We start from the raw sequence: 10,000 nt of genomic DNA on the forward strand, positions 1-10,000 counted from the left end.
TGTGATGCGTTGAAGGGCCGTGACAGCGCTCAGCAGGTAGATCTCATTGGTCACCAGCTCCTTCCTGTCTGAGAGCGTCTGCAGCACCGCCGGCATCAACCTGCATGTAAAACCCACTGTGAGCTACCTGAAACAGCCGACCAATCAGAGGCCTGCATGTAAAATACACTGTGAGCTACCTGAAACAGCCGACCAATCAGAGGCCTGCATGCAAAACCCACTGTGAGCTACATGAAACAGTCGACCAATCAGAGGCCTGCATGTAAAACCCACTGTGAGCTACCTGAAACAGCCGACCAATCAGAGAGCAGGATGGACTGAGCGATCAAACACACCTCGGGAGCTGCGGGATGGCGAGCGCTTTGAGCATGCTCACTGTCTCGGCGATGCACAGCAGAGCGCTGCCCGTCACGTTCTTCTCCTCCTCGGGCGCCGTGACGACCTCCACCGCTTGCAGCAGCACGGGGACGAACGCCTCCTGGTGGTTGGAGCCAAAACTGCGACAGAGCAGCTTGAGGCTGTAGAGCGCCGTCTGCCTGTTGATGGCGTGCTCCGCCTCCTCGTCCACCTGCTGACTGGGGCTTTTACCCACAATGCTCAGCAGGTCGCCCGTCAGCTGTAAGAGAGCAGTGACCTGAGAGAGAGAGAGAGAGAGAGAGAGAGAGAGAGAGAGAGAGCGAAAGAGAGGGAAAGAGAGGGAAAGAGAGGGAGAGAGAGAGGAGGGAGAGAGTGAGTGAGAGAGAGAGACAGAGACAGAGAGAGAGAGAGAGAGAGAGACAGACAGAGACAGAGAGAGAGAGAGAGAGACAGAGAGAGAGAGAGGAGGGAGTGAGTGAGAGAGAGAGACAGAGACAGAGAGAGAGAGAGAGACAGAGAGAGAGAGAGACAGACAGAGACAGAGAGAGAGAGAGAGAGACAGAGAGAGAGAGAGAGACAGAGAGACAGAGAGACAGAGAGAGACAGAGAGAGACAGAGAGACAGAGAGAGAGAGAGACAGAGAGAGACAGACAGGGAGCGAGAGACAGAGAGAGAGAGAGAGAGGGAGAGAGAGACAGAGAGAGAGAGAGACAGACAGAGAGAGAGAGAGAAAGAGAGAGAGAGAGAGACAGAGAGAGAGAGAGAGAGAGAGAGAGACAGAGAGAGAGAGAGAGTGAGTCTCATATGGTTTCTTATATGTCTTAATAAAACAGGTTACTGTCTGATGTCTCACCTGTTGCTCCTCCCAGGTGTGTCTGTGCTGCAGTTTGTTGTTCAGCAGCTCCATCGCCTTCCTCCTCACTGACGCCAGCTGGTTACCCATCAGCCCCCTCATCACCGTGATGAAGGTATCCGTGGGCAACAAGGAGTTCACCTGGACGACGAGAGGAAACGATGAGGCCAAATCTATCAAGACGACCAAAATATCATTTAAAAAGTCAACGAGTCAAAAATAATCAAACCTTATCGAGGACGTCGTAGCTTTTGTTCAGCAGAACTCTCCAGAACTTGGCGGTGGGTTTGTCGGCGTTCTCCTCCACGCAGCGAGCGACGCTGTGGATGTACCGCAGGATCTCCTCCAGCAGCCTGAAACACACACACACACGTTACACACAAACACACATAAACGATAATGCACATGACGTCACATGAGAACACTGACCTCTGCTGCAGCTGCTGAAGAGACTCGTCCACAGCATCACCTCCGTCTGCGACCTACACACACAAAACGCTTTTATTCAACCACCGTAAAATTTAGAATATAAGTCACACCGGTCTTAAACAACTCCAGCCCTGCTCAAAACTACCAAACATTCAATCATTTTTATCTGGCATTTAAAGGGTTAAATTCCTGATAATTATTCAATATTTGGTAGTTTTGAGCAGGGCTGAAGTAGTTTAAGAGATTTATTGAAAAAAAAAGTAGAAAAAAATATCAATCTGTTCTATTTTTAAATCAGTTTTTTGTAAGTGGACATTTTTGTCCTTAGTGACTTCAGAGGGTCGTAAACATGTTTCAGTGTTCTATTGATCTATTAAAAAAATAAAATGTGCATTCCAAAATGTGTCAAGAGAGACTTTCTTACAAAAACTGGTGCCATATGCACTAACAGACAAAATGATGACCAGATGGAAGGAAACATTTGACCAAATGGACAAAAATGTCCATAATGATACATGAGGGTTAAAGGCACGAGGGAGAGAGAAGAGATGGTGCAGCCTGACCGGTCTGTGTTGACCAGATGTCAATACACAGTCAATGTTTTTTTTAAATCGCGTCAGGTCGCGCGCAGTGTGTGATGGTGGCGGCTGCACCCGAGGTAATAACATGTGTCAGTATTTTATGCTGGTATATTGGTCACACCGGTGTTTAGGCGCAGCCAACTCTTAGATCAATCAATCAGTTTCTATTTGTATAGCGTCAACTCATAACAAGTGTTATCTCGAGACACTTTACATGTTGATGAAGAAATAGGTATTAAAATGCGTCTTAGGGAAACTTTATTTATTAGACTCCATTATGACACATCGAGAAAACAGAATCTATTTTTAGCTCAAAATGAGGTCGACAGAATGTATGATAAAGTAACTCCTCCCCCAGGTGTCACCCAGCCGGGGGAGGGGTTACTGCCCTTTGTGATGTCATGAAGGGGAAAAAAATCAGTTCCTCCATCTCCTCGGTGAAACGCCACACACTGTTGTGAACGCTCCCCGGCTCGTCTCTGACCTTGGCGATGAAGCTGTTGGAGCCGAGCAGCTGAGCCATGAAGGAGACGCAGAGGAACTTGAAGTGTCGCAGCTCTTTGCTGCTGTGAGCCTCCACGCTGAAGATCAGCTCCTCCACCTTCTCCTCCTCCTCGCCCTCCTTCTTCTTCGCTCCTCGCCGGACGACGGGGCGTTTCACCGGCGCTGCAGAGAGGAGAGAAACATCAGGAGTCAAAATCTACTGAGCATCTCCTTCAGTCAGGGAGATTATTCTTAAATCCAAACAGCAGATACAAACGTTTGAGTTTTCAAAGTTTTAGTTATGGTTAGAAAAATGACGCCATTGAAGTATGTCGTCTCAAAGACGTGTAAATCTTTGTTTCTCACCGTCATCTTTGTCGTCAGGAAGCTGCAGCAGGAAGTTCAGGATGCTGACGAGGGAGGTTAGCTGATCGGACACCTCGAACTGACAGCACAGAGAGATCCAGAAATCTATGTCTCTCTCCAGCGCTGCATCCTACACACACACAGACACACAGACACACACACACACACACACACACACACACACAGACACACACACACACGCACACGCACACGCACACACACGAAAAAAACAGTCAGCTCTAGGAAACGGCAACAAAGACCTCAAAATAAGAGAAAGATAACCTCAGATGAGCCAAAAGTTCCTGAAATATCTGCTGAGGAAAGTAACCTTAAAGGAGCAGTATGTAACTCTGACCCCTAGTGTTTAAAATGGGTACTGCAGTCTAAATTCTAAACATCATATAGAGCTGTCTCCCCCCCCTCCTCTCTAGAGTCCATGCTCACACAGGTCACCATGTGGTGGACTCTGAAGCTTCAGTGTTTATCCAGCTCTGCATGGGTCTGTAAACCTTTCTGTGTTCTAACCTCTCTCCATTTTTCAAAAGCATCTCCAATATTGATCCTAGTTTGAGCACGTTTCTGCTCGTGGAGCTTATTAGAAACATGCAGAGGCTTTTTAGGTCGGGTACAATCACTTCTATCTGAACCACTTCTCTTGCCCGCTTCCATCGCTGCAACACCTGTTGACCTGATAACTGCTCTCATATCTGGCAAACCGAGGGGCGTCCAAAACGGCCGTGTGTGTGGGGGGGGGGGGTGTCCTCTGCTCTGCTTTCTCTCCCTCTTGGCCATCTGTTTTTCTTTCCACACAAAGAAACCACATTCTCGTTCTCTTCCTTTGCCTTCGTTTTACCCTCGTCACCCTTTCTGTTCTTTCTCCCTGCCTCTCACCGGATCAAAGCTAGTTTTGTCAAGTGTTTTTCTTCAGAGCCATTACTCCTTGGGGTTGCTTGGAGACAGGGGAGAGAGGTAATGTTACAGTTTAATGTCCTCTGCTATTATTTGAATCATTGCTGTGCTTCAACTAAAACCAGAGTTTGGTTTGATTTGATTCTCAGAGTGAATGGAGTCGATTTTGAGTGTACATGGTCATTCTACCTGGTTCTATCCCTGATGTGCACATGAAACTGCTGGTTTCTGTTTACTTGTATCAGTGTGTGTGCGTTTTTGCGCGCGTGTGTGTGTGGGTCGTACAATGTGAAGCTTAGCAGCCTATAAGGTGCTGTTAGCAATATAATCCATCTTCTTCTTCTTACATAACTCTTTAATATGTAGAAAAAATGTGGTAATCAACAGCACAACTTTTAAAAATCAACCTTTTAACCATTTGTGAGTTAAAGAGGAGATTGATCAGGAAATGGAATGTAATACATCAGTGGTTCTCAAACTATGGTACGCGTACCACCGGTGGTACGTGGGCTCGCTGTGGTGGTACGCAAAGAAATCTCCACAATATAAAAAAAACCCCATTCAGCATAAAACAATTATTTTTTTGTCGTACTCTTATCTTATCTGTCTTGTATCTGTTGAGTTGTATTTATATCAAATGTGTTTTCCCTCTAAATTAATTTAGTTTTTGCAACAAACAACTTTAATCTGCTCAATGTATGCTCGCACACAGACATAAACAACAACAGGAGTACACCTCACGTTTTCCTCAAGTTCCACTCGATATTCTGTTATAGTTCAGTCCTGAAACAACAGAAAGCAGCTGCAGGTCAACATTAACAGATATTCTGTTATTTATTGGAGTTCAGTACAATCGGCAGCAAGCAGCTGTAGCCTACATAACGGAGCCAGGAGAAGCTTCACTTTTTGATGCATGTACGGACAGCAGAACTTATCGCTCCCCTTCCCTCTCTCTCTCTCTCTCTCTTGATCTGAAGATGATGTGATTCTGCTCTCTTTTGATGTCTTAACACTCCGCAGGAGTCAAGAGGGATTTAAAAAAAAAGAGGCAGTTTTGCTATGTTGAACGCAGAGACTTATAATAAAGCGGCTCTGGTTGCACAGAGCCTGCACTCTCCCGCGCGCTCTCTCTCTCTCTCTCTCTCTCCCCCGCTACCTCTCGCTCTCGGAAATATACTTGGGCCCAGGTATCGTGTTTGTGCGGGAAACACTGGAGACTAAATATTCTCAAACAGGTTGTTGGTATAAAGTTGTCATTTTTATTGTGCTGCACTTTTGTGTGTGCAAATTCTAGCACTAGCCCTTAGTAGTCCTACAGTGTGGCTGCCAGCAATCAATAATAAATAATATTATTTTTATGAATTAATTTGCCTCTTGTATGAAATGTGTGTTGAAATAGGCCTAAAGTGTATTTTAACGTCTACCATAATGGTGGTACTTGGAGAGCCACGTTTTTTCGGAGGCAGTACGCAGTCTAAAAAGTTTGAGAACCACTGTAATACATCATTTACAGCTAAACTCATTTACATTTAAGACCTCAGAAACTTTAATTGTCCCCTGGATTCATGTTTTTTTATTCAATATGTGATTTTGTTCGATAAATGAAGAGGTCTATTGGCCACAACATTTTCCTTAAACTTTAAAGTTGAGTCTGGAGGGATATCTTTCCAGGTAAAGATGGTGAATCATTTCATGTGGTCCGGTTCATGGTGTGTTTTCAAGGTTAATAATCTTACAGGATGTTGCTCACAGTAACAACAACACAAGTTAAGATTTACAGTCTCTGTTAGGGTTGTCAAAATGTTTGATATTTTTGATACTTTCAAATTCCACAGGTTTGAAAACGATTCAATCTGTGTTAAGTTATTGATCAATAGTATCTTAAGATTTAAAATATCTACAGATCTTCAGTCATATTTTGAATCGAAAGACCGAGATTACCGTCTAGATTGCACAATACATTGGCGCGGTTTCGCTATTGAAATGTTATCAATGTATTTGTGCAATTAGGAGATGTGTAGGAGTTTGCCTGTACTTGTTTTTTGTTGCCATTGTATTGAAACAGGTTGATAAAGTGACTGTGGTATCGTGACAACCCTAGTCCCCCTGAACTTTTTCATCATGGTTGTTCCAGCTCTAAGGACGATAGATCCATCATGTAACAAGACTCTGCAACGTGTTTAACGGACGTCAGGGTGTACTTTGGTATTACCCACAAACAGAAGAAACACTCAGTGGATCACCCTTTAAGAATCGGTTTACTTGCCATCAGGAGGACTATTCAGGCAGTGTTGTATAATTTCTCCTGCCGCTCTGCAGGACCTTTTCCAGGAAGTGTAAGATTCTTATTTTTTTTTTGTTGGGTGGGTGGGGAGTTAGAAACGTCCCCGTCAACCTTATAGGCGTTCCAAACTTAACCTCTTTAATAAGCTTTAGGATGCACCCCAAAGCTACATCCCTGCCATGCCAAGATGACATAATTACTGACTAGATGATTATGTCATCTTGTCAAGTTAGGATCTTGTCAGGCCCAACAGGATTTGTATTACCTGAGGACGTCTGGCATCAGTGTTTGGTGCGCACATTAACAGTGGTTAAGCATTTCTAAATTTGTAGTTAGTTGACTTGATCTGACTTATAAAAGATTCTTTCTGAACTCACTTTGTTACTCATTATCAGCTGACTCATCCTGTGATCATATAGTAAAAAACATCAAAACGTATAAACGCCGTCTTGCCTTCTCGCTGGTGTCGCCGGACGTTTGCGTGGCGTGCAGCTTGAAGAGGAGGAGCATCAGGATCCACAGGAAGTGGGCGGGGCCGAGCGTGGTCAGGAGTTGACTGAGGATCGGGACTCGACGGTGATCCGGCACGTGAGGAAGAGCGTCGGCAAAGACGTGCATGATCCTCGTCACCACGGAGACCACGTGAGAGGAGGAGCTGCCGTCAGAGAGCTGGTGGGCCTGAGGAGGAGGAGGAGAGTGAGAGGAGGAGGAGGAGGAGGAGGAGAGTGAGAGGAGGAGGAGAGTGAGAGGAGGAGGAGGAGGAGGAGGAGAGTGAGAGGAGGAAGAAGAGGAGGAGAGTGAGAGGAGGAGGAGAGTGAGAGGAGGAGGAGAGTGAGAGGAGGAGGAGGAGAGTGAGAGGAGGAGGAGGAGGAGGAGGAGGAGAGTGAGAGGAGGAGGAGGAGGAGAGTGAGATGAGGAGGAGGAGAGTGAGAGGAGGAGGATGAGGAGGAGGAGAGTGAGATGAGGAGGAGGAGGAAGAGGAGGAGAGTGAGAGGAGGAGAGTGAGAGGAGGAAGAGGAGGAGGAAAAGGAGGAGGAAGAAGAGGGAGGGAGAAAAGACGATGAGGAGGAGAAAAAAGAAAAACAGAGAGAGAGTAAAGAGGAGTAAAGATAACCAGGGGAGATAAAGACAAAAAAATAAGTAAAGGGAGAGGAGGAGTAAGGAATATGAGAAAAAGGACAGAAGAGGGAGAGAGAGATGGAGAGGGAGGTGAAAATGGATAGATGGTAGAGAAGAAGAAAGGAGATATGAAAAGGGAGAGGAGAAAAGGTCTGACCTGGATGAGAGCGGGGATCACCATCTGGACCGTCTTATCGATGACTCTGAAGCTGTACGTGTCGTCCAGACGCAGGATGTTCGCTCCCATGAAGGTGAAGATCGGCATGATGTTGTGAAGGACTTTCTCCTGCAGGAGGAGGAGGAGGAAGAGGAGGAGGAGGAGAGGGAGAAGGAGGAAGAGGAGAGGGAGAAGAAGAAGAGGAGAGGGAGAAGGAGGAAGAGGAAGAGGAAGAGGAAGAGGAAGAGGAGGAGGAGGAGGAGGAAGAGGAGAGGGAGAAGAGGAAGAGGAGGAAGAGGAGAGGGAGAAGGAGGAAGAGGAGGAAGAGGAAGAGGAGGAGGAAGAGGAAGAGGAAGAGGAGGAGGAGGAACAGGAGAGGGAGAAGAGGAAGAGGAGAGGGAGAAGGAGGACGAGGAGGAGGTCAGATAGAGAATCATGGCTTCATTAGAAACATTATTTTTTTAAAGTTCAGTCTCAGGATGTTTTACACTTTTTGTTATCACGTGTTCGTTAAGGATGAAACACTCACGGGGAAGATGGCGGCGGCGGTGCCCAGCAGCAGCAGGGCGTGGTGATGCGTCTGCGGCATGTCGGACGCTCTGATGCACTGAACCACGAGCTCCACGCTGAACTTCTCCTCGTCCAGAACGTCTGCAGAGAGAGAGAAACCCCCCTGTTAGAAACCACTCTGCATTAGAAACCAGCTCAGGAGGTGAAGTGACCCACCTGACCCCACAGCGCCCCCTGCAGGAGACAGCTTCTGGCAGACGTTGAGCAGGCAGCTGAGCAGCAGCTGTTTGGTATACTCGATGTTACTGTGATCAGCTGGACTCGACTCCAGGCTCCTGAAGGATCAACACCACAGATTACATCATTTTATTACATCACTCATGTTAAACTTGGTATAAAACAATTGTGAATTTAAAGATCACATATTCTGTAAAATCCACTTCACCATGTTTCTCTAACGTGTCTCTAGTCTGTCTACAAATGATGAGAAAAGTCCATCCTCTCCGTCTTTTACCTGCTCCACTTTTCAGAAAATGTGTGCTCAAACAGGCCGTTTGGAGACATTCCCTTCATGACATCACAAAGGGCAGTAGCCCCTCCCCCAGGTGGGTGACACTCCCACAGCTAGGTGTTTGTTCTGCCCTCTGAGTCTGCCTTCTCACCGTAAACAATAGGACATGGAGCGAGAAAGACCGAGTACACCCAAGCCCTTCTAGAGAGGGGGCGTGGTCAGACACAGCTCATTTACATATTTAAAGGTACAGACACAGAAACAGCCTGTTCTGAGCAGGGCTGAAATAGAGGGGTTTATAGACATGATCAAATACAGGATCAGAGTGGATTTAGAACAAGAAACTTCACACACATGTTGAAGAGGAGCTCTGAGACTTATTTAAACTGAAGAAGAAGAGGAGGATATGTGACCTTTAAAACACGTGGTACAGAAAAGTTGGTATTTTATTACAATTAAGAGAAAATTAAATCCCACATGAAGATGAGGGGAAGAACCATCAATGAGAGATTCTGATTTAGCTTCCAGTGTTTCAAACACTTGATGTTGTTTCAAAGTTTAAATCTGTTCTCTGTGCACGGTATGAAATTATTTCATTTCTCAGTCACTGATATTCATCTGAAGGATCAATCCTCCCTCCTCACGTTCTCTCCTCCCTCCAGGTTTCTGACGTTACCTGGCGAGCAGTGTGAACAGGACAGGCACCAGTGTCTGAGCTCTCTTCAGCTTCTTCTTGTGCTGCAGCAGCTCCAGGATCAGAGTCACTCTCTGCCAGGACACAGCGCCCCCCTCTGGGCCGACCGCGTCGCCTGCATCCGGTTTCCTGAACAACAACATAAAGAGGTACGACATATTTATGTTCTGCATGAGGAGACGGGGGGGGGGGGGAGACAGCAGGATGACTCTGATGATATAAAAACACTACGTACCTCTGACTCATGCGGCTCCTGCGGGTCTGCTGCACCGTCACGCTGACTTTCGGCTTTTCAGGAGGAGCGAGCTCGTTGGCGACCAGCAGAGCGTCCACCGTGATCTGATCAGGAGAAAAATCAAGATTTAAAGGACGCAGTTACATAACAAAGTTCATCATGTGTGTGTTTGATCGGTTTTTAGGAACTAGCAGAATCGCCAACTTGGATCACTACTAGGCCCCGTGTCCACCTGGCGTTTTTTTCTGAGCGCCAGCGTCTTTTGTAAAGTGTTTTGAATGAGTAGAGAGCGTTGGCAGTAGCAAGCGGTCGTCTGGGGTAAAAGCGCAGTGCCCAGCATCTTTTTTTACAAGTGCTCTGCCTTTTTTTGATGTCACCGGCGCTCTTTTCCAAATGTTTGATATTCCCCGTAGTTTAGCATCCTATGGATTCTTTTGAGCGCACAAACGCTTCATGCGAGCAGTCCAGAGCGCACAGCAGCGCTGCTCGCTCTGTTTGGATTCAGATGATTC

General features: G+C 46.4%; 1 protein-coding gene across 1 annotated transcript in view; it reads right to left on the reverse strand.

Annotated features, from left to right (window-relative positions):
- Positions 1–10,000, reverse strand: part of heatr1 (HEAT repeat containing 1) — a 28,050-nt gene that overhangs the window by 6,127 nt on the left and 11,923 nt on the right. Inside the window, exons 25-37 of the mRNA XM_061027727.1 lie at positions 9,489–9,592; positions 9,236–9,382; positions 8,265–8,383; positions 8,068–8,189; positions 7,539–7,667; positions 6,716–6,940; positions 3,070–3,199; positions 2,705–2,886; positions 1,640–1,692; positions 1,440–1,563; positions 1,211–1,351; positions 336–634; positions 1–100 (exon numbers count right to left, since the gene is read on the reverse strand). The exon at positions 1–100 is cut by the window's left edge and continues 51 nt beyond it. Coding sequence (XP_060883710.1) covers positions 1–100; positions 336–634; positions 1,211–1,351; positions 1,440–1,563; positions 1,640–1,692; positions 2,705–2,886; positions 3,070–3,199; positions 6,716–6,940; positions 7,539–7,667; positions 8,068–8,189; positions 8,265–8,383; positions 9,236–9,382; positions 9,489–9,592 — 1,875 coding nt within the window. The remainder of the gene's footprint in view (positions 101–335; positions 635–1,210; positions 1,352–1,439; positions 1,564–1,639; positions 1,693–2,704; positions 2,887–3,069; positions 3,200–6,715; positions 6,941–7,538; positions 7,668–8,067; positions 8,190–8,264; positions 8,384–9,235; positions 9,383–9,488; positions 9,593–10,000) is intronic.

The sequence above is a fragment of the Labrus mixtus genome, chromosome 21 (genome assembly GCF_963584025.1).
Source record: "Labrus mixtus chromosome 21, fLabMix1.1, whole genome shotgun sequence".
Classification (NCBI taxonomy): Eukaryota; Metazoa; Chordata; class Actinopteri; order Labriformes; family Labridae; genus Labrus; species Labrus mixtus.